We start from the raw sequence: 23709 nt of genomic DNA, 5'->3' as shown, positions 1-23709 counted from the left end.
TTGTAGGACTTACTTGAAAAATATAGTATGTTATTATAAGGGTCAATATGTCATATCAGTATGAGAAGACCATCTTAAAATCTTTGTACTTAACTGTCATGTACATTATGTTGTTTTTGAGATATTGGTGGGAGGGTTCTTTTAGTCACGTCAAGTCAAGTGTGTGTGTGTGTGTGTGTGTTTGTGTCTTACCATCAAATGCTTTCACCCAATCCCTTATTCAGACAAACTAAGCAAGCTGAGGTCTTTTAAACTTGTAATTGGCATTTTCATATTTAATATGATAAATCTGTGGTAGCACAAGATAATATAGTCATATAAGAAAATAAATATGATAATACTATTGTACACATTTATCTTTTAGACTTTTCTGTTTGTTTTCTGTGAAGTAGTGCAAACAATCACCTTTTGAGACTTCTGGAAATGATTAAAACGAAAATTTCAGAAGGGAATAAAATCACGTTGGTGACTTTTTGACTGCTCAGAAAGTCACAAGCTGACGTTCCTTCATTTTAAAAGGTCGCAGGATAAACTTTGTGGACTAAATTAATCTAACTAAAGTTCAAAGAAATATTAAATAACTGAATAATCAGTAATGAAATATCATTAGTTGCAGCCCTTACACACAAACAGACACACAAAAAGCCAGGAGCGTTTATTTTATAATGCTGTTTATTCTCACAATTGGTTACATTGATAAATTGTACAAATCAGTGAGCAGCAAACGGAAGCAAACACATCCATCTGTGGGAAATGGAGTGTGTGTGTGTGTTTGTTGTTTATGTGTGTGAGCTTGACAGAAACGCTGGGAGTCCATTGCTGTTGCCTTCATCTTCCTCCTCCTCTTCACTCCTCCTATCAGCAGTAGACTCCCAGCTCTCAGTGCACTGTACACGGTGAAGATATATTCCTTTATCTGCCTTTTTCTGCAAAGCGGAGCCTGTTGTAGCATTGTGAGTTAACCAGCGACAGAGACAATGACACAGAGTCAAGAGACTTTACTTGCCTCAACTAATAAAATCAGTATACTTTTATAAAATAGAATAAATAAAATAAAAAATATTTCTGTTCAGTACATACAGTCGTTCTTCCAACCGTCCAAGGGCATGCAAGGCTTTTAACGACTTTCCATTTCTCGAGATCAAAAGAATGCATAGATAATTGCTCAGTTAAATTCAGTATCAACTTAATTGACGACTGTGAAAATTTCCAATCACCTCTCCTTTTTTCATTATTTGCTCTCGTTGTTTTCTTATCTACAACAATGTATATCAATATTTTACACTTTGGCCATTTGGTGAGCACTCAAAAAAAAGGCATTTCATTACAGAAAATAATAGAAAACTAGAAGACATTCAAAATGAAACGATAGCTTATAACAATGATTAATGCCAAATGTTACATTGAATGGATAGTATGTACACACAAATTAGTCATCTCATTCACATTTCGACATCCTTGTGCCAAAAAACTGATGTGGCTGAATTTTCTCCACAGAATCTCAATAACACTCCTAGTTCCTGCAACCTGTTTGTGATAACTTTAAAATCTGTAAAAACACCTACAGACGAAATAAATGACTGTTCTCTAAGTCCCGCCCCCCTTAGTTACTGTTGCTATGCTTGTCAAGCTTTCGTTTATACATAAAATACATGCCATACGATAACAGCAGCAGATTTACCACTCAAAAGTCCACCTCCAGTCAAAAATCTGTTTTTAAAGTTTGACACGAGAAGCATGTTTTCACATTTATCTGCTGAAAGTGGAATGTTTCTCTGTGCTTATTAAGAATCAGATTCTTTTTAGGGGGGGTAGGTGTATGTGCACGATTGGAGCCAATCGTGGTCCAGTATGCAACTTACAGAGCGGATGTGGTTTTAAAGATTTTCATCATTTGACGCATGCGTTATTGTTCCAAGCTGAGTTTTTAAAAATGTTTTTACATGTCTGGAGGGGGTATTCTTCATTTAAGACAGAGGTAGACAAAACCAGCTTCTCATTTCTCACCAGCAACTGTAAATTCTGTCGTACAGTCTATGGCCAAAATGATCACTGTCGCTATCTGCTGTAGCTAATGATAAAGGCTAAAACTCTGCTTCTTATCATTTTTTAATGTTTCCAGATAATTCATTTAAAAATAAGAACTCTATACATTCATTAAATGTACGATTGATACATTCATGGTATTGTGCTAAAAGATTGAAACTAAAAATTTAAGCTAAGACTACAAGTCCCAAGCAAAGAGTCAGCATCCTCACCAGCTGATGATGAACATGGAAACAGAGCAGCAGCAGATGATTTACTGTAAACAGAACTGACGAGTTGGTAAAGCTGAAATTAGTTAAGTGAGCGTAAACTTTCCCAATAAACAGCAATACAGAGCTGCTATAACTAGAGCTGCAACGATTAATCGCCAACTATTTTTAATAAAAAGAGTTATTTTTTAAGAAGCAAACATTCAACTTCTCTGATTCAAGCTCATCAAATGTGAATATTTTCTGGTTTCTTTAGTCCTCTATGTCAGTAAACTGAATATTTTTAGGTCATAGATTGTTGGTCGGGATAAAACAACACATTTGAAGATTCTACTTGCGGCTCTAGGAAACAGTGATCATCATTTTTCACTATTTTCTGACATTTTATGGACCAAACAACTAATCAAGAAAATAATCAGTACATTAGCAGCCCTGTTGTTAACTGATATACTAGTATTGTGGATCCCATATCTTGAATGTTACAGCCGTAAAGAGGCATTTTTCTAATCTAACCTGTAACCCCACAACATCATGCAGTTAGTTTATGACATGCTTCTTGCCTTTGGAAATGGATTATTACTGCAGCAGCCAGCTCGTTAGCCAGGCATGCAGTTTACATCTTCTGTTGGAGTATATAAACTGTTTTATTATTCCCTTACTCTTGTTTCTTTCTTTTTTTCTTGCAATTTTTTTGGTTTTGTAAAAAGGAAAAGGAAAGAAAAAAAAACCAATACCGGCCAAACTCTTTCAGACACTGTGATTGGTTACAGTTACTTAACTATGATTGGATAATTCCTGCTTGGGGGCGGAGATAAGAGAACGGTCAGATGTATTTATGTGCTGTCCTACAACCAAGATTACTGTCTATCGGATATAGCATAATAAGGAGCTAGCAGCGTTGAATTGAGATTTTTGGGAGAATAAATCATAGAAAACAGACAAAAGCTTGTGATGTTGTGGCACTGATGAAAACAGACTTACATTACTGTAAGTAAGTAGGCAATGGAAAAAACAGAAAAGGTGCATTCAAGTGAACAGAACCCTGGAGACAGATAGACAGCAGCCCAGGAAAGTCCTGTTAGTTTGAGTCAACATGTCACTGTTGGTTTTTTCCTTTTAAAAAACAGTCAAATCTGGAGATGAAATCAGTCTTTTTCCTTCTCACCTCCTCATAGTTCAAATCACAGCTGTGAACAAAATCATTGCAACCATACCCAGGTATAAAAACACATTCCTCCAGTCTTCTTCTTCCTCCTCCTCTGGGCTTTGTACTGTCTCCAGGACCCTTTTATTAACGGACATGAAGTCTCAGAGGATTGATACTGAGGTGGGATTTAAAGGAATCATCAGTCAAATTTCCTCCAGCATGTGTATCAAAGAGCAGCAGCATGCTAATGTCTCCTGTGTTTGGAGCAGCAGTGAGTACTGGTCACCAGAGAGCGGGGGAGCAAATAAGTGACTCCGTCCCATCCCCGTGTCTCATCCTCCATTATGGCTATCGTCTGTCATTTTCCGAGGGATAACAAAAGAGTTAAAACAAGACGTAAACAGGAAGCACATGAAGGATGTTTCGGGTGAAAGGTCACCGCTCGTTTTGACCATCCCGGCCGGTCTGGCTGATTCTTGCACAGTTGATGAGAAACAAAGAGCTAAGACAGGAAAAACAATGTGGCTTCTGATTTCTCATCCCTTCAGTCTCTGAAAGCAGCAGCAGTGTATCGATATTGTCTAGAATGTGTCACCTTTATATAAAAAGTTCATGCAGGATCAGTTGAACAGTGTGCTGTAGACGTCAACGCCCAGATCTCTTTATCCTGCGGTAGCCTTCTTATTTCTTCAATTGGTTACACACGGATATGAACATCAAACACCATGGCTTTCATAACTCCTTCCTTCCTTTCACTTGATGCAACAGTCTACCGTGGATAAGAGGGACAGAGGGGGAAAAAGTCACTACAGACTAACAGGACAACCAGGTGAATGACGAGGGGGTGTGGCCAGGTGTGCAAGGTCATGCTGGCAGCACAGGCACAGACAAAAATACAACAAGAGCATGGAGAGATCAGCAGTTTGGGAGGTAATGAGCTCACTCATCACACGTGCTGTGCTTGAAGGAGTACTTCCTACTTATTTATTCTTCGATTGTTGGTGTCTTTCCTCGCTCTTTCTCTTTGCTGAAAGGGGAGGAGGATGTGAATTCTTCTATGTACATTACCACTATTGAGGTGCTTCTGGTGGTTGTTTCTTCTCGATATGGGATTAGTTGTTATCCAGCTCAGTTATTTTGAGGAAACAGACTTGAATTGCTGCTTAAGAGCAGATAAACTCTTGAGGTGAAATTCGAATTTGCTCCAGAAGGCAAAATATCATGACAGGATTTCCCAAACCCTGGGGCTTTAGTGTGTTTCCATGGTTACAGGGGTCTGTGGTAGCGACAGATTTTGGCAGCGATGCGACTAGTTACCATGGTGACTGGGGGTTGTGGCAGGGAGTCAAGTTGGTAGTACTTAACCTTGGTTACTGCGGCAACTCTGTGACAGGTCTCTTCTGTTTGAGGGTGTCAATGAGGGACAGGACGCCCTTCTTTACGCTGGTTGAAACCCGACGGGACACAGAGTCACCAGGGGGGGACGAGCCACAGGCCTTCTGGGAGGGAGGTCGAGCCACCAAACACTTCTGGTACCGCAGCTGAGAGAGAACGAAAAAGAGAGAGAGATATATTATAAATAAATGGTTTGGCCAATAGGACATTTTGGAAACTAACAGAATCGGCAGAACTTGGTTGCAATAGTGGCCGATGGCATGCAAAGACATTCATCGCCATTTTGCATGGCGGCTCGACACAAAGTCAAGGTTTTTAAAATAATAGAGAATTGATATGAACTAGCTGAAATGAAAGCTGTGTAGTCAAACTGTTAAGCTTGGTTTGTCACAATCTTAAAATTCGGCAAATTCATGTAAACTGAGCTGCTGGCTGATACAAACCAGCCCCTCCTCTCTCTACCAGCAGTACCTGCAGGCAGGGAATCACATCAGCAACAGAGGGAGGAGTACAGAGGATGTCTGTGTTCTTTCTTTCTTTCACTCAGTATTCTGATGTCAGAAATACTTATTTTACTGATATTTTAGATTTGTTTCCAGTGAGATATGTTTAAGTTTATATAGTGACTTAGCTGTTGTGAAAATTACTGCTATAAAAACGGTATTTAGTTCAATTTAAAACATAAATTCCTTGTAATCCTGTTCTGAATTCATTATTTTTTTTAAATGATGATTTGATGATTCATTCATTCATTTTTTAGGGGGGGAGTTAGCCATTTCACTGGCTATCAGCTTTTTCCTGATCAAAACTGTGTTAGTTATATTGTTAGTATATCAGCCTTTAAAAATCCACCATCAGTCCACCTCTACTTACAGCTGCTTAGTACATAGCTGTGGAGGTGTCTGTGTGTGAGACAGAGAGGAGGAAAAGCCGGGCTGGTGCAGGGTCAAAGCTGTGATCAATAGTAATGACTGATGACTCTTGTCATCGTGAATCAGTTTTAGTATGTGTAAGTGTGTATAAGCGGGTGTGTGTGTGTGTGTGTGTGTGTGTGTGTGTGTTGTGTGTGTGTGCACCCTTGTGTCCATATATCCAAAGTTCTGATGTGTGATCAATAGCACAGCCAGCAGTCGACTAATCTTGTGACACAGCTGAGAGGAGGCAGAGAAAGACAAGTAACACTAATAGGCTGCATTATATTATATTGCAAAATAAAAATACTCTAAAGCTATTATAGCTGCACTACGGTAGTTACTAATATCATGCAGATATCTTTAAAATGTTCTCCTCCAGAGTAATAAACAAAGTGGGATGCAGTTGAAAACATTACATGAGGCAACTGATGCTGAATATACCCAGTATTTTAACTTAAGGTGTCTTCTGTTGATTTGACTGCATGTTTTACACCAACAGCACTTTGACAAAGGGCTCCATTACAGGCTGAATAAAGTATTTGGGTAGGACAGTGAAACACCAATCAGTCAAGAGTGAAAAACCGAACCTAAACTACTGGCCATGACTATCACTCAAAGAGAGGCTCTAAATGCCTATGCCTCTTTCTCTACTTTAAAAGGATGAACTTGGCTTAAATTTGCATCATGGAAGCTTTAAACATTTGGTACCTTAAGATTTAGATCAGAAAACATATACAATATACGAATACATTCGAACAAATAGCGTGACATTTTGAACTTGATTTTTGAGAAAAGTGACAGCCCTACTGCCTATAGAGTATGTATTCATCCAGCCAGCACAGGAATGTCAAACATGACACCGAATTAAAAACTCCAGTAAACTGTGAAATACAGAGAGATTTATCTGGCAGTGATAGACTTAATCATGATTGTGTGAACTCATTTATATGTAACGGTTCTGTCCTGAATGTTTAAGAATAAGGGAAACCTTTAAACAAGGCTCAATACAGTGATTTTAATTCAACACCAGCTGGCTATAAATAATATAAAATCATTTGTGTTTTATGCTCAATGATTTTGTAATTTTCTGAGGAGAGCAATTCTTCGGATTAGCTGAATACAAGAAAAATGAAAAGACACTTGATGTCTTTATCCTCAGAATGAGTGTAGACTTGTTTACTTTATATTTCCCATCAGTCTAAAGACCAAATCTCTTCATTTCTACTAAACAAGTTCCAACTTTTATTAGTATTCATGGTTAAATTAAAACTACAAACGCTCCATTTCCCACAGTTTCATTAACAACTCCACACTACACTTCAACATTTCAGCATGCATCAATGTGCACTGTTGTTACATTTCTTTATTTTTAAACTTAGAGTTGGCTCAGAGTATTTTGGTCATGTTGTCAGCTCTGGCCCAGACTTCTGTATTCCTACTCAGCGACTCACCATACAAGCTGCCTGTACAGCCTCTGACACATTCCCAGCGTTGGGATCACACCAGAAGATGTGACAGTCAAAACGATGGCCACCAGCGTCCATGATGAAGGCAAATGTATGCACGTCATGCCCAACGCCCATGAACGACAGGAAACGAACTCGACACTCCACCAGCACCTCCCCTTCATCCTGGTCAGAAACATTAATTTGTTACAGACAATGTACGGTACATACATATAAAATTTAATACATATATATCTACATATATATATATATATACATTAATGAAACATTATTGAGGGAAAATACAATCATCCAACATTTTTGATCTATGCAGTTAAATACATTCACATAGCAAAATAAAACCTGGGCTTAAGTTGCCTTGCTGTTTAAATTCAAATACAAAAATCCTGTAATCTTCACTGGTCGAGTGTAGTCATATGTTACACAGAGATTTATTGCTCTGGGAAGCAGCTTTCTACCTTTTTTTAGCTCTGAATAAAGTCTGTTCAATCTGAAGCAAGTTAAATGTTTTCCATCGTTTTAGTAGTTTTACACATCAATATCAATAGCAAAGAACTTTAAACATTTGTGATGACGGAAATAAATGGCAGGTGCATCACAATCTTCACTAATCACTGTAAGATGACTCAAAATCAGTAGTCATGTATGTACATACAGTATTTTGTTTGGGTAATGTCTACTGCTGTTTGTCCACTCTTCTTGTTGCCTTATCTGACATCAAATAAAGTGAAATTACATGACTAGAGAGACATTTTAACACTATTATAAATTCACAGCCTTTAACATAAGTCAGTGAATTTTATTTGGCAGATTGTGCGCAATAAGCTCCATAAATAACACGGGTTTGAGAAACAGCAGGGGTGTGAGACCTTCTCCTTGCTGATGGTGACGGTAGCATCAGCAACGTTGAGGGCTACTGGAGTCCAGTCTTCTCTGTTGGAAGAACCAATTAGACTGTCTATGGCTCCATTCAGTATGTCCATGCCTGGAGAAGAGAGGGCTACAAATTAAAGTATGCCTTGTTATCAACATTAACTTAAATCATATACCTTGCATGTCATTACAGTGTAGGTGTCAAATTTACCTATTGGTCTGGCCACAGGCAACATCCCAAGGTAGAGCACCTGAAACTTCTGAACCAGTTCTGTCTTTGGTGTGGGAAACTCTGCTGGGGAGAAGCCACCACACACTCATTTAATATGTCTTCATATAAACACTGATTTAACATTTATGTAAACAACTGACATTTACAGATGGCTCCCCAAGAACTGGATATTCACGTTAATGCCACTGGCTTCTATTATATTTATATGTCAAAACAAAAATATTTGTTGGGAGGCTTTTGACTGAACAATGTGTACTAAGTAGTAGACCATAATCATATGTTCACTTTTCACCTCGTGTTTCTCATGTTTGAAACGTTTATGTCAGTTTTATGGTTTTAAGCAGAGACAGACAATACAGTTGTTAGATTTGACAGGCTGTCAGCAGCAGGCTGGACAGTTGTCCATGTGCTTGGCTGTTGCTGAAACCTGAAACATTTTTTCCCCGCTGGCCCACTTGGACAGTGTATCAGAGTTTTACTGGCCCCTTGTATATTTTTATTGGTCCAGCAGCCCAAAAAAAAATGTCTTCATAATTTTGGTGATTTATTCATTGTATACATAATGTGTGCCACAGTGAAGCCCCCCTGAGACATGGTTGTTTTCCTTTAGTTATGGATATGGTATGTCGATATATATTATATAAATATGAAAATATAAAAGTAGGCACATATTGGATCAGTAAATGAATGGTGGATAAGTATAGGTTTCTCCATATTTTGTGTTGAGTCATCGAGTATGGATGACCTTGATAATAAAGTCAATAATAAACTAGTTAGCAACTCTGTGGCATCATTCATCCTGCAGCTGCTGGTTAGAGACTGCTGCAGATGCTGCTGGTAGAGAGGAGAGGCAGGTCGGTGTCAGCCTTAAGTCTACAAGAATTCAACTTATTTTAAGATACGTAGGTAATTTCACTGAATGGTTACAGACAGTCTGTTTTGAGCTCAGTCTTAACGGTTCACTATAAGCTTAATGAGCTCCATATAACTGGTGTGATGGGAGCAGGAGTTGACTCCTGGAACTCGACTGCTGGCAGTCGAAGACGTCGTATTTAAGTTTATGGTCTGCTTGTTCAACGGTTGTTTAATAAATACCTTGTACCGTTTCTCTTACTGCTTGATTTTGTTGCACTTACGGCAGTGAGCAGTTGGAGTCGACTCGAGTAAAGTAAAACCTAAAGTCTGTTTCATTCTGTCCACTGTGGACTCTGCTCTGCTGTCCATTTTGTGTCTGTGCATGTGTGTAGCTCAGCCCCATCCTTGTGTGTACAGACACATACAGAGAGCAGAAGAGATAGACGGAGCAGCAAAACTTGTGTCCTCTCTCCACCAGGGTAACAAAGTAGAAGGCCCCTATATTTTTTATGATTCTATGAGTTTAAGCGTAGCCCTCTTAGAACTGTCACTATTGGGTTTATCCCCATGTACATGCACAGTTGTGAAGATTTCTTTTGCAGAGTGAAGCATTATACTCCATTCACATGACACACCTGCTGCTGTGAGAGAGCAGGGATGATAATAACACACTGTAAAAAGTCCCAAATGCAAGCAGAGCAGGAATGAAAGGGCAAAAAAGCTCATCAATCCACAATGATGTGTATAGAGGATACCCTATTAAGTGTGCAGGTGTGCACAGCAAGCACACAAACACACATTTCACACAGCAAACTTATGTTGGGAGAGCATGCAGGAACGGTTGCAACACAATGTGGCAGTCCTAGAGACTCGCACAGATAAGTTAAGAGAGTTAAAGTCCGTGTAAAGTAAAAATAAATATGTGTTTGGAGTTGTTAACTACCCTGCCAAATTTGAATGATTAAAAAAAATCGCCAAATATATGAAATTAGGCTTCAAAGTTGTGTAAAAGTCTGACTATTTCTCTTCTCCCAAACGCTGTGGGAGTGCCCGCCTAGTTCGCTGAAACCCCGCCCCCTACCAAGTGTCACCTGTCAATCAAAGTCACCACCTCTACCAGAAACGTGGACGCTAGGTCTGAGAGCTTTCTGCTGCTAACTCAGCTGCTAGCTCGGCGGCGAACTCGGTGGCTAACTAGGCGGCTAACTCAGCTAACTGGCTACCTGTAGACTGTAGTAGTAGTGTGCGCTGAATGTATTTATACCTCTACAGCAGCAGGGGCGGGTCTATGCTCCGGTGTATAATCGTGCTATTGGTTAACACCGCCACGTGATTTTCAGACCCGCCCATTAAATCCAGACACAGAAATCTTGAAACACAGTTAGTGAAGCCTAGCTCCACAATTCAGATCTAAATGGTTGAAATGCTTTTTACACCTTTTTTAGAAATACATTTATGACCTATTTAATGTGTTTAGAAGAAAATGTCTGAATTCACTTTACACAGTCTTTAAGTATATGTCAGCTTGTAACACATATAATGACTTCCTACACCAAGATGACACTGATAGTTGAGCATGTACAACACTGAATGAGTCAGAGAGAATTCTGACATGTCGCGCAGGTAAAACTGCATAAAAGGACACAGTGAAGCCTGTGAAACTGCACAAATGTCTGCCACTGCCATTCCTCTGAGAAGAGCTATAGAGGAGGACAAAGCCCTTAATTGTAGAACAATCAAGGACTGTTCTGCACAGATACCTGGTTGGGGGAACCACTCCTGATGCAACTTATGCCTATGTGATAGCTTCATACAGCCAGTGAGACAAGCAATGTTTCGTCAGGGTTTTCCCTGTAAATGTTCCCTGTATTGTACGAACAGCTGTTGTGTCTGTCTGAGGCCTGCTGTGTGCTACATAATGAGAAAACATGCGCACCAGGCAGTCAGTGTGACTTTAATTCTGTTTCACTCCTGTGAGGAGGAGGGAAAAAACCCTTCCAGGGAAACATTTCTTGATATAAAAGAGCTTGTTATGATCATGGACATGAACCTGGCCCGCAGAGTAGTTGTGCTCCTGTCTTCTCTAATAATGAGACAAGACAGGGAGTCTGAGAGTGTACATATGTCACTTACTCTTTTTGCTGAAGTCATGGTGAAGAGAAGTGATGTCTTTAATGACAGTTACTTGAGAGAGATTTGCAGAAGTGGCTTGAAAGGGGGTCCACCCAAAGCATGTAACACCAGGAGTAAATCCCACTGCGGAGTCAAGGAGCACATGACAGGTCTGTCTTCTGACTCCTTTTAAGAAGCGCTTAACTAGCAGGTGTGCAAGAACAGAATTCCCTTCTTAGCCTTCATGCCAGGATGAAATGGCTGCGGCATATGTTTCAACCTTAGATGCCAGATTTCTATCTACTAGCAGCTGGAGGAAGGTTAATACATGGGACGGAGGGCACAATATGGGATCTGAGCCCTGGTCCACACACCAGTGCTTAAAAGCAGACCATTTCCCTAGATAACAGGCCGTAGTAGAAGGGGCCTGTACCCCCTAGATTGTGTGTACCACTGCAGGGAAAAATCCTAATCTCTCCAAGTGCTCCTGTTCAGGGGCCAGGCCCATAACCACTGACTTATCAGTGGGAAGTGTAGGATTGAGCAGTCAAGCTGCAAGAGCATGTTGCAGCTTGATGCAGCACGTTGCCATGGCTTCCCTGACAGCAGCTGTATCATAGTCAGGAACCGTAACATGCTCATGCGTTCTGAGGCCACCAGAATGGCTGTTCAACTCTCCCCCTGAATGCATGCTAGAAGGCTAGGAATCAGGGTGACCAGGGGAGTGCACATCTTCTGTGGAGGTGAACAGATTTTTTAACGCTTTCGCAAACCTTTCCCACAACATTTGAACAGCCTCCTCTCATTCCTCTCGACCTATGCATGACATCAGGACAATGGCTCGGTTCTGTTTTCCTCGGATGTAAACGGAGTTCTGTCTGATCTGTGATGGAGCACAGGTTCCCGTGGGACCACAGCACAAGGCTTCTGGCCATTTCCAGAAGCTGAGCTGAGTGAACATCGCCCTGGCTATTTATATACAACACTATTGTCAATTTGTTTGTCCGTACTACAGCTTGCTTGTCTGTCAGTGTTTAAGCTCTTTCGGCAGTGCGGATAGCTTCAGACAGTTTATGTGGAAAGATAGCGACTCTGGCTATTTCCAGATATTTCCAGGTATTGACTAGGATGGGGGGTGGGAGCTCTTTTGCCACTTTATTGCAAAACCCAGCAGAGACAGGTGTTTTACACTTGACTGTGTAGAGAGCTGCACTCTCTCTTGAGGATGCCATCACAATTAGTGCCAGTGTTTGAGGAAGCTGAGTCATCAGACTCGTGCCCAGCATCATGCACACTTCCTGGGCTGCGTTGGTCAAAAATGTCTAGTGCTTTTTCAACCGTGAAACTCACACGGTCAGACCAGCTGCCATCTCCATCACCTTCCACTTGCAGTGCCGCAAAGACGTCCGCTCACCCCTGTAACTCTGGGCAGGTCAGCACAGAAGGCACACAGAGCCCAGAGGTTGTGATCTAGCCCAGCGTGCTCAGGACAAAGGCAGCACAGAGGGGGTCTAAGTTGGAGTGCATTATATAGACGCTTTTGCAGTTGGGACAAAAGTAGACCACTCTGACAAGGTGCTTTCTTCAAAAGTGACTGCATCACATGCTGAAGAAAAATTGGGAGCAAATCTCAGGTCAAGCAGTTCTTATATACCGGAGATGCAGCTCTGAGATGGGCAACAGCGAGACATAATGGCGCGAAAGAAATCTTCACAACTGTGCATGCATGCAGTGATAAACTCGATAATAGAATGAGTAATGACTGATGAATGCCACTACAATAGTAAACAGCATGTTTAAAGGTACTTACACATGACTCTGATTGGCCTGAATAAACTTTTACTGGCACTGGGCCGGCGGTTATATCAATATATGAAAAGTGCTATACAATTAAATTTACTTCAATCTAAACTTAAAAATTGAACTCCCTTCTCTAAATTTTAAAATATGGGCCAAAATTAAGTTCAAACATTATGCTTTTGCACTGGACGAATAACTAATAAAACTGAACTGTGAACTGCTGTTAAGGCCAAAAGTTATTCAAAGTGAGACATGTATATCTTAGCAAAGACAACCCTGTGTGTTTAAAACACAGCCACACACACACACACACACACACACACACACACACACACACACACACACACACACACACACACACACACACACACACACACACACACACACACACACACACACACACACACACACACACAAATTCTGTATGTATGAAGCCTACCTTGCAAAGGGAGATCTAGTCCTGCCTGCATTCTGTCCTGGAGAGAGCCTCCTGCCATTGCTTTGGCATTCTTTCGCTCTGTCATTATCTGGAGGAGAGAGAGAGCATGAGAAGGGGAAGGAGGGGTGGCGATGAAAGCAGACACACAGATATGGAGTATGAGGAAATGGCGTGTAAAAGCAGAGCAGAATTAGTAAACCGTGGCAAAGACACAGGGGAGGAGGGCAAAGAGACAAAGAGAAAGATGTGTGAAAGTGAAAGAGGATGAGGGAGGCGCTCAGGAAAGGCGCTCAGGAAAACCTAGAACAGCATCACTCCTGATACTGTCATGCTGTCTACACATTTCACCTACAGAGCACAAACACACACATGCACATTAACCAGGTCACACAAGCCTTTCATGCAGTGCAGCTGCTCACACAGACAAACACATATATGTACAAATGCAGAACTAGGCAGATGAAAACAGGCAAAATCACTCTCTCTCTCACACACACAAACAAACACCACATATAAATTATACATTATTCAGACAGTTAGTCACAGAAAAGAGTGCATCTGCATCTCAGCAACTCCTGCGGTGTCTAATTCTCTCTTTTCTTATTTATCCTTTTATCTGTGACAAGTGTGTACTAAACAGACTCAATGTTCTATAATAAAGGCTGACTGTAAAATGTCAGACGTTTAATGTAACTTTAATATAAACATGAATTTAATATGAAGGACAAATGGCTCTATCTCTACCTTTTTTTCTCTAGCAAATAACATTTTCAACTTAATAGTCAGCACAGGGCATCTGTGGGTACCAGAAAGAAAGTTTTGAAGACATCACTTTAAGGTACCTTATAAAAGTTAACCTATAATTGGATTCAGCACCAAATTATGGGTCTACATAAATAACGTAAGCATTTCTATACTGTTTCCCCAAATGAAACCAAAGTTGTAAAAGGAAAGTCCATAAATTCCGAGTGAGTTTAGTAAATTAAACTGACACAATAAAAGCGGGGTTTGAATGCTATTCTTCTACTACTATTCTGCTACTCTGTTTGCAGAGTTGTATTCATCTGTATTCATCGAACAGTGAACATGCAGTGCAGAGAAAGCAAGCTGATAACAATGTGGGGAGTTTAATCTTGTTTTTTTGCAAAGATGAAAAAACTGTGCCTTGACAGTGGAATAGTAAAGATGATGAAACAACACAAGCACTCTTGAAGTTGGGCATTTCACAGTGTAATGTGAATATGTCTTTTCTTCACGAGCACTACAGAATAAGTACACTTGGGTAAATTACCAGAATAAATGTTTTTGTTTTTGCTTTGGAAGTGGGTGATATTTCCTTTTGTTTCTAAATATTTTAGTGCGGTTTGTTTGTAAATTTAATTGGTAATGTCCATCAGCACCACATTTTCATCTCTCCCAGCCTGCTTGTTTGGTAAGAGCAACATTTCATCCACCAAGTATCTGTCTGGTTTGGATTTTTTCTGGGTCTACTTGCCAAATCCTAACTTGGCCTTGTGTCTGGACTCCAGCCTGAACCACTTACCCGGGAGCAGATCTCATGCAGGCTGGTGGCGATGGCTTTGGCTGGCGTGTCACAGCGGAACACATGACATTTTAGGATCCTTGTGTTTTTATCTCGTGCCACATATGCAAAGTCCCTGAGAGGAGAAAACAAAACAAAACAAAACACAGGGTTAATGAGGACACACAAGAGGAGGTGACTGACAAGGATGTGAAGTCTAAAGGGGCGTTTGTGGAACTATTTTTGGTTCTACCTGGAGACAGAGAAGATAGATGGTGTGTGTGTGTGTGTGTGTCCAGTTTTTGGACTGACAGCACTTGGAGACAGATGAGAGATGAACTGACCTTTATCAGTCTGATGACTACAGAACACACACACATACGGACATACACACACTCAGGTCGATGGACCCCAGAGATCAATAGAGCAGCGTGATGCAAAAGGGAGCTGAATACAGTGACAGCAGGGAAGAACCTTCCCCTGGGCCCACTGGAGCCGAAAACAATTTAACACAGCTGAACAGAAGGAATGAAAAGAAGACGGAAAAAAGAAAAGGAGAGAATAAGGAATAAAGACTCAACATAGAGCACTCTGCAGAAGAAATACAGCTGCACCAAATTAAACTGGCCCAAGACATGCACAAATGTCGATTTACGTAATTCAGAAATGCAGAAAAAACTAAATAATTTCCTTCAAGCTGTGTGCTTCAATATACCATGCTATGCAACAGGAAACACAGGCCTGAGAGTTAACAAGATTTCAGAGCCCGGCCCCTCAGGAAAACTTTCCACAAAACATTCCTATTTTTATGTGTGTCTATGTGTGTGTTGTGTGTTGTGTGTGTGTGTGTGTGTGTGTGTGTGTGTGTGTGTGTGTGTGTGTGTGTGTGTCTGTGTGTACAAAAATGCCTGTAGACATGACAGAGGAGGTCACCTTCATTTCCTACGTCTTTAAGAGTGTGTGCACAGCGGTACAGTACATAGAGAGTCACTTTGAAGACCAGAAAAATGAGACGCAGAGGAAATTAAACAATAAGGAATGACAGATGATGGAGTGATACTGTAGGAGGGGTTGGGACATGAAAAGAAAGAATGTGTTTACCTCTCTCTGTGTCCAAGGAAGCAAGGGAGGAAAGGAAAACAGTTAAAAACAGCAGGCAAAAGTGTCAACCACAGAATTAATATTAAGATACATATTCAGTCCTTCTGTCACCTCCCCTAGAAAAAAAGCATCAATATTAGTATAGGAAACATGTGTCTGTGTGTGTGTGTGTGTGTGTGTGTGTGTGAGTGTGTGTGTGTGTGTGTGTGTGTGTGTGTGTGTGTGTGTGTGCATGTATGTGTGTGTGTGTGTGTGTGTTGAAGGGGTGTAGAACAGGTCAAAGCAGCACTGCAGGTAATTTCCATGCATACTTAACCTTGACGTACAATATGAATAATGGACAGAAAATGAATAAAGTAAGAGGGAAAAGAGAGAAGGGGGCAATCACTGGGACAGAGAGATTTTCTTGATGGCGGCAATTAGCTTTAATTGGCTGCTGTTGGTTTGTATTTCTTAAAAGAAATAAAAGGAAATTGGTCGGGAATATTTAAGAGCCATATAAATAAAGAAGCTAAGCGTGAGTGAGTGGGAAGCGAGAGGAATATAATAAGAGAATAGTGAAATACTGGGAGGGGGACATTGGAAGTGAGCTGCAACAATGTACATGATAAAGTGTAAAGACGGGGACAGAATGAAATACCCAGATGAGTAGTAAAGATAAAAGTCAGAGTAAAGAGAGGAAGGGGGAGGGTACGTGTGTGTGTGTGTGTGTGTGTGTGTGTATGTGTGAATGGGGAGGGTAGGGAGGACACCCCTGAAAATGTCAAGGTTGCTGTGGGAATCTGTAATCTCTATGGTGATAATGAGTTTTGTGGCACACAGGAGAGAGAGTGGGAGACACTGGGGTACCGTTCCTGTCCTGACAAAACCACTCCAATCATTTGCAAGGGTACAAGACTGTGTGAGAGAGACAAAGAGATACAAGACAATAATAAAACTTGCTGCTCCAACCAGGTTTCAAATTCCACAGCAGCTCATATCTTCAAACTGACCAGTCTGACTACAGATAAGGAAGTAAAACAACATGAAAAACGGACAAATTTGTGGAGCAAATTGGCATTTTTGTATTAAAACATAAACGTCTGGATATTTAAAATATGAGCGTGTGAGTACATTTTTGATGCCGATTTCCTACGAAAAAGAGTTCAGAGATTTTCACAAAAAAGATTCAGATTAACACAACTCATTTATCAGTTACTAGCAGTGCTTCTTTAATTTAGCCATCCACACGCAAACCAAAACGCACACTCAGACATCAGATTTCTTACATGTCACCCAAGTTCCTGTAAAACTGTCCAGTGTAGAAATCAAACTGCAAACTAGCTGCACAGCAACATCCCCTACAGACAGAGGCCTGATCACTCTTGTCTCCTCCTTAACAATGAAACAAAAGAGCAGAAGTGATGGTTCCAAAAGTAAGAGAAACATAAATATACTCACAGTGGTTTGTTTTCTCTATTTTGGCAAGTAATCCTTTGCACGGGAGCGTCTTTAGGCACTCACACCATCTATTCCTGGTGATGCTGCATGCGAGTACACACTCCTCAACCTGTCCGCTCCACACCCTGTGAGCACTAACCATACCTCCCTCTCTGTCAAGCTCATCCCCCTCTCCCTTTCCCCTGCCACCCCCCCCCCCCTCCCTTCCCTTTCCCTCTCTATAACCATCTCCTCTCCTCCTCCCACTGCTGCAGCTGAGGTATTCCCACTGCTCTGACTCTCCCACTATATGTAGAAGTGGATGGCAGAAATTAAGGTTAAGTACGCGGAAAACACACGATCATATTATCTGACGGGGTGATCCTTATAGCTGTAAATATACTGTAACGTACACCCCTGCATGTATGTGTGTATGTGTGTGTGTGTGTGTGTTATACAGAAAAAGACAGAGAGAGAGAGAGAGAGAGATCCCTGAGGCAACAGAATTCTGCAGTTCTGCATATGCCAAGAGCTTTTAGCCTTTATCTTTTCCCTGAGTGCACTCGTTCTTACTATGTAGGTGTGTGTGTGTGTGTGTGTGTGTGTGTGTGTGTGTGTGTGTGTGTGTACATGAACAGGCACGTGCCAGCTCGACGGCAGCTACCAGCCTCTCCAATGCACATCACCCGGCTGTGCCTGATGGTGATAACCTACATTTAGTATCTTTGCGTGAGTGCAGCAGCAGTGTACAGCGCCCTCTGCTGGTTAGCAAGCAGCAGCACCAACACACTGTGGTGGTTTAAAGTTTCATTTTGACTTTCATGTATCCAGGAGAGGTTTGTGACGCTGGTTTGCTTTTTGTTTTTTCTTCAAATTTCTTGCATCAAACATAGAAGCTGCCCAGTGCAGTGACGGTGGGAATTTGTTTTCAGTCGACCTCCCTGTGCTGAGCTAAGCTGAGGTGAAAGTGAGGGACGGATAGTCAGGTGGGGATTTGTGCTGAAAGAGAATAAAGGCTATTCTTCCCTTTCATCCTCTCCTTTGTACTGATGAATTAATCTTTCATAAGGATCCCTTCACCATCAATCATTAACTGTTCCCTTCTGCCTGTCACCACACCACCCATCTGGTGCCCTCAATTGTTCCCCTGACCTTTTACTGAGTGTGTGCGTGTGTGATGCACCATTGATTTCATTCACACAACTAATGTAATAATTAAAGAGTTTAAACCTAGACAACTGAAAAATTGCAGAACAAAGACCTCAATGAGTCACAACCTGAATGATCAGTATATAACTCTGGATTGACTCAGAACATTTTTACTACAGAGCCCACTCACAATACATCAATCAAAAACAAAAAGGAAATGAATCAATGAAAACAATAAAAAACAGTGTGGGTTGCGACAGCGACTAACCTGCCATTATCTCGGCCAACGCCCCAGACTCGGATACTTGCGATTGGCTGAGAGTGAAGCACACTGCGGTCCATGGGGTCGACCAGGTTTAACATATTATTCTCCAGCACCAGGTACATGTCCTTCCCCTAGACACACACACACACGCACACACACACACACACACACACACACACACACACACACACACACACACACACACACACACACACACACACACACACACACACACACACACACACACACACACACACACACACACACACACACACACACACACACACACACACACACACAAAAACAAAAACAAACACAGGTCCTTCAAATCTCATCACAGAAACATGCAATCCTCATTTCCTGCAGCTGAGCAAGTTGCATAAAAGTGATCCTTTTAAAGGTCAGGTGCTTTATTTTACTTCAATATGTGTGCCCGTGTCGGTGTGTGTGTGTGTGTGTGTGTGTGTGTGTGTGTGTGTGTGTGTGTGTGAGTGAGTGAGTGAGTGAGTGAGTGTGCTTGCGTGCGTGCGTTCACACGTGTCCTCTGGCTTTGAAGGCATCTAAATAAATGATCAAACCCCAAAAAGAGGGGGCGGGAGATGAAAGGTTATTGAAAGAGGGATGAAGCTCTCTCTCTCTCTCTCTCTCTGTTCTGTCGCTTCACATTAAACATAACCACCGCAGAGAGAGGGGGAGGCTTCATAACATTGCTCTACTTTTCTCTCTCCATTCCTCCCGCCTTCTTCCATCTTTTGACACATATTTCAGGAGACTGTTGCCCCAGCTAACTTTTGTTGCTCTTTTCTTTGCTCCACCCTTACCTTTTATTCATCTACTTAAATCTGAACAAGCAGCCCTCCTCTACGAACCCTTCACTTCTAACAACTACAAGCTATTCATTCCCAGAACAGCACAACAACGCTGTACCCTCCTTACTCACCTCTCCCCAGATGCCGACGGTGTCCCGGATGTCGTTCTTGCAGTAGGACAGCTGTCGGATGCAGTTGTTAACAGCGACGCTGCTCTTCCCCGGAGCCAAGTCCTCCTCAGCCATCTCTACCCATCCCAGAGATCTTACAGCAAAGCACTGAAAAAACACCAATGAGTGAGGATACTTTTACATATACAGTACATTACTTACAGACTTTTAACAAACACCTACAAAAGTAGGTTTTTGTTTTAAGCTCTAATAAGTTTTAAAGATAACTTTTTGGGTTACTTTAAATGACAAAGCCATTGTGTTTAAAATAATACACGTAGGGTTTTGAACTGTAAAGATTCTGTGGATAAAACCAAAGTATTCGAACTTCACATAGACGAACACTAAACAGATGAAGACAAAAATGCATCTTGGTAGACAAATAGAGACAAAAAGAGGAGAGAGACTCATCCATCTGTCCTCATCAAGTATTCATTTGACCTCAGCAGACCATTCAGAAAGTGCTCTGCAGACAACAGAGAGCCATGATGAAAGAGGCCAGAGAGGGAAGGTTGACACAGATAGACATAGAGGTGACAGACAGTAGTAGTGGATCAAACGTGTGTGTATTAAATTCATGTTCTTGCATGCATACAGGACGTATGTGTATGCATTATATGTGCACATGTATAGTGACACTTGTAGACCCTGTTTAAAAAAAAAAAAAAGGATCTATCTACTTATTGTACTTTTTAATATATTCTGCTCCTGCAAACACACTCATGAACACAGTTTGAAGTTCTCCACAACCAGATATAACATGATGTCTTCTATGTGGCTCACTCTGCAGGCGCACGCACGCATACACATAGAATACAGATGAATCCACACACTTGTGCAAACACACACACGCAGACTACTTACACATTGCCTCCCTCCCAGCTGCAAAGAGTCTGCTGTATGTTGCATTGCTGATTAAGACCAGTAGGTGGTAGCAGCTGTGCGATGCACAAACTGTGCAGCCTCGATTTTATTTTTTGCAAACTACAAAAATCATAAAACCTGATTTTTTTTCTTGATGTAATCTTTGTGCTTAACAATGAGCTAATAAATTGGAAATTGTCTGTAAATAACCATAAATATTTGTCCTTATTAGGTGTGTTTGGATTTTAGATTGTAGTAATAAATCTAAGCTTGTTTATTTGAGTGGCAGATGCTGCAGCAGGCTGTTTGCATGTATGTGTGTGTGTGTGTGTGTGTGTGTGTGTGTGTGTGTGTGTGTGTGTGTGTGTGTGTGTGTGTGTGTGTGTGTGTGTGTGTGTGTGTGTGTGTGTGTCAGAGTGTACTACCGGACCAGATGCCCTGACTGTAGGCCTGTGTTTGTGTCTGGTATTCATCACAATGTCACTGTTGCTAAGGATTATGAATTTCTGCCAGACAAATACACAGAGGGAAACAGACACTAAACAGCCAAATCAGCACCACATCATCAAGCTGAGTGTTGGCTTTAAACTCTAATCTGCAATGCTTCCATTTAGTCATCTGTAGGAACACCACACACACACCTTGGAATCTATTTCAGCCCTGCAGCCATCCGCTGTGGTTTGTTACACAATGCATGACTGTGTATCATGTCTGATAAATGTCTGACATTTGCTGATATCAGCCAAAAGACCTACTGACTAATATGTTTTATTGAGCCTGAGTCTTTGATTAAAAAGTCTTAATGTCTCGTTTGAATCTTTAGGTTTTGATTTTTAAGAGGCCTTGATAATCAATGCACAAATGTGCAGCAAGGAGCTGTGCTTCTTAGTCTCACCACTTGGCGGCAGTATTGTTTAGACAGCGACTCTGATCAACATAAACACCACTGGTAAACAAACAGGCTGAGGACATCAACAGACAAAAAACATATAATTTCAACACCATATGTGCAGTACATGGTGATTATGATCTACATCTACAGTGTTTAATAGTAGGGTTGGATACAAGTCTGAAGTATGAAGCTTTAGTTTCTGGCAAAAAAACACTAACATAAACAGAAACCAATTAAAAAACACCATTGCCTTAACACAATTTATATTCAGATGTAGGCTGATAAGTTTTGCTGAAAGCATTTAAAAGGCATATAGGTTTAACATATGTATTTTCCACAAGTTGAGGCATTCTGCCAGCCACACAAAAATACTTACTGTGTTTTGTAGTTTACATAAAAGCAGAATGGAAGTAGCTACAATATGAAAAATTACTGGTATTTACTGGAGTTACAGTGTTTTTAAAGCAGTGTTAAACATTGTTATAACAAAGTCTAGCACAAACCATACACAGATTTTAAAGTACTGTACCATATCTACAGTAATTAAAGATGAATTATGACTCTACAGGTTCTGAAGTTCAGTTTAGTGAAAGGCTTCTTACCTTTGCTTCTGGATCACTGTTTATACTTCTGGACTCTTCTTCTTCCACTGTTGGACAGTTCCTGAAATTTAAAAAAAATAAAGTTTTAGTAAAGCAGGGTAAACAGTGTGAACCAAGGCAACAGGCAGTCATTACACTAACAGGGAATATGGAGCCATTTCCTGAGTGTAAGAACTAACTTCCTGCCTTGCCTGATATCATTGAACTCATCACTGATTAAACTCAAGATTAGAGAAACTAACCACACAATACTGGGGAACAGACAGAAAGTGAGAGTGGTAGTTGAGTAGAAAGAAAAAGAAATAAACACTTTTGCTAACCATTGGCAACTGGTGCTAACCATTGGCAACTGGTGGTGTGCAATGCATAGAGGTGGTTTGGTTTTTGTGTGACTGTAAATGTATTTCACCTTAGTTTGAGTGATGCATAGCGAAGTGTAGCACCCTCAAACTCCTTCAGACTGGGGTCAGGGTTCACCGTGGCTGCCTGCAGGTCCTGGTGCACATAGATGACATCATCAGAGTGAGCAAAATGTTATTTTCAGTGCCTTTACAGTTGCATAGTAATGTATTTGAAAGTGATCTGAATGTATTTTGATAACCTTTTAATGCAAGAGGATGTAAAATTTATATTATTCTTTACACATCAATGTATTCTTATTGCTTGCCTTATAGGTTTAACTTTCTCATAATTTGGTGGTGTTTTTCACATGAGAAAGCTTCCTACTATTATAGAGAACTTCAAAGTCTCTTATTCTTTATTTACACTGTCATACAGTGTATAAGAATTCCCTAGAACTTGCATGTTTTTCCCCAGGAATGCTGGAGCTGTGACAGAAATCTTACCAGGGCATGAACCACCTAATTGCATGAGCAAATTAAGCAAAAATGTCTTTGAATCCTATTCCAGCATGACACAAATGTGTTTATCTACCATAACAGTCACTGGTTACACAGCATGTGGGAGAGGGGCTAAAAGAAAACAAACCTGCCAGGAACCAAGTGTAAATGTTTTGACCCAAAACAGTATATATGCCAGCATGCATCCAAGTGCAGGCACAATGCCCTTGCTGGATGGAGAAATGGCGTTCATGTGTTATATGTAATGGGGCATCCTATATCAAGGAAAGAAAGTTGACATTTAATATGTACACACACTTGTGTGTGCAAACATTCAGACCTGTGCCAGCAGGAAGGAAAGATGAAAACATTTTAGCGAGGAAACCATGTAAGTAAAGAAAGAAACAACTTGTTGAGCGTGTTGCTGCAGCCAAGTAAGAGAGATGTTTCTACTCATCAGGCATGACAAAATGCTGTGGTTGGTGCAGTTATATTTATGTTGAAGCATCAGCCACACATGCATTTGCCCAGGCAGTGAATTTCTAGCATGTAATGCATAAATACACACAGTCAAAGAGTGAACAAAGTT

At 40.9% G+C, this 23709-nt stretch overlaps 1 protein-coding gene across 5 annotated transcripts in view; it reads right to left on the bottom strand.

Moving 5' to 3' along the window:
• Positions 1 to 660: 660 nt before the first annotated feature.
• The window catches only part of apbb2b (amyloid beta (A4) precursor protein-binding, family B, member 2b), a 53730-nt gene continuing 30681 nt past the window's right edge, over positions 661 to 23709 (bottom strand). For 2 of the 5 annotated variants that reach the window (XM_062430224.1, XM_062430216.1), the window contains exons 9-18: positions 22691 to 22776; positions 22282 to 22342; positions 19885 to 20031; positions 18948 to 19075; positions 15032 to 15146; positions 13489 to 13576; positions 8262 to 8345; positions 8047 to 8177; positions 7163 to 7342; positions 661 to 4943 (exon numbers count right to left, since the gene is read on the bottom strand). In XM_062430224.1, the coding sequence (XP_062286208.1) occupies positions 4773 to 4943; positions 7163 to 7342; positions 8047 to 8177; positions 8262 to 8345; positions 13489 to 13576; positions 15032 to 15146; positions 18948 to 19075; positions 19885 to 20031; positions 22282 to 22342; positions 22691 to 22776 (1191 nt within the window). In that variant the 3' untranslated portion in view covers positions 661 to 4772. The remainder of the gene's footprint in view (positions 4944 to 7162; positions 7343 to 8046; positions 8178 to 8261; positions 8346 to 13488; positions 13577 to 15031; positions 15147 to 18947; positions 19076 to 19884; positions 20032 to 22281; positions 22343 to 22690; positions 22777 to 23709) is intronic. The other 3 variants (XM_062430244.1, XM_062430234.1, XM_062430252.1) reach the window with 3 other exon arrangements.

This window comes from Scomber scombrus, chromosome 2, assembly GCF_963691925.1.
Source record: "Scomber scombrus chromosome 2, fScoSco1.1, whole genome shotgun sequence".
NCBI lineage: Eukaryota > Metazoa > Chordata > Actinopteri > Scombriformes > Scombridae > Scomber > Scomber scombrus.
The sequence above is the reverse complement of the archived record's forward strand: the minus strand, read 5'-3'. Positions and strand labels throughout refer to the sequence as shown.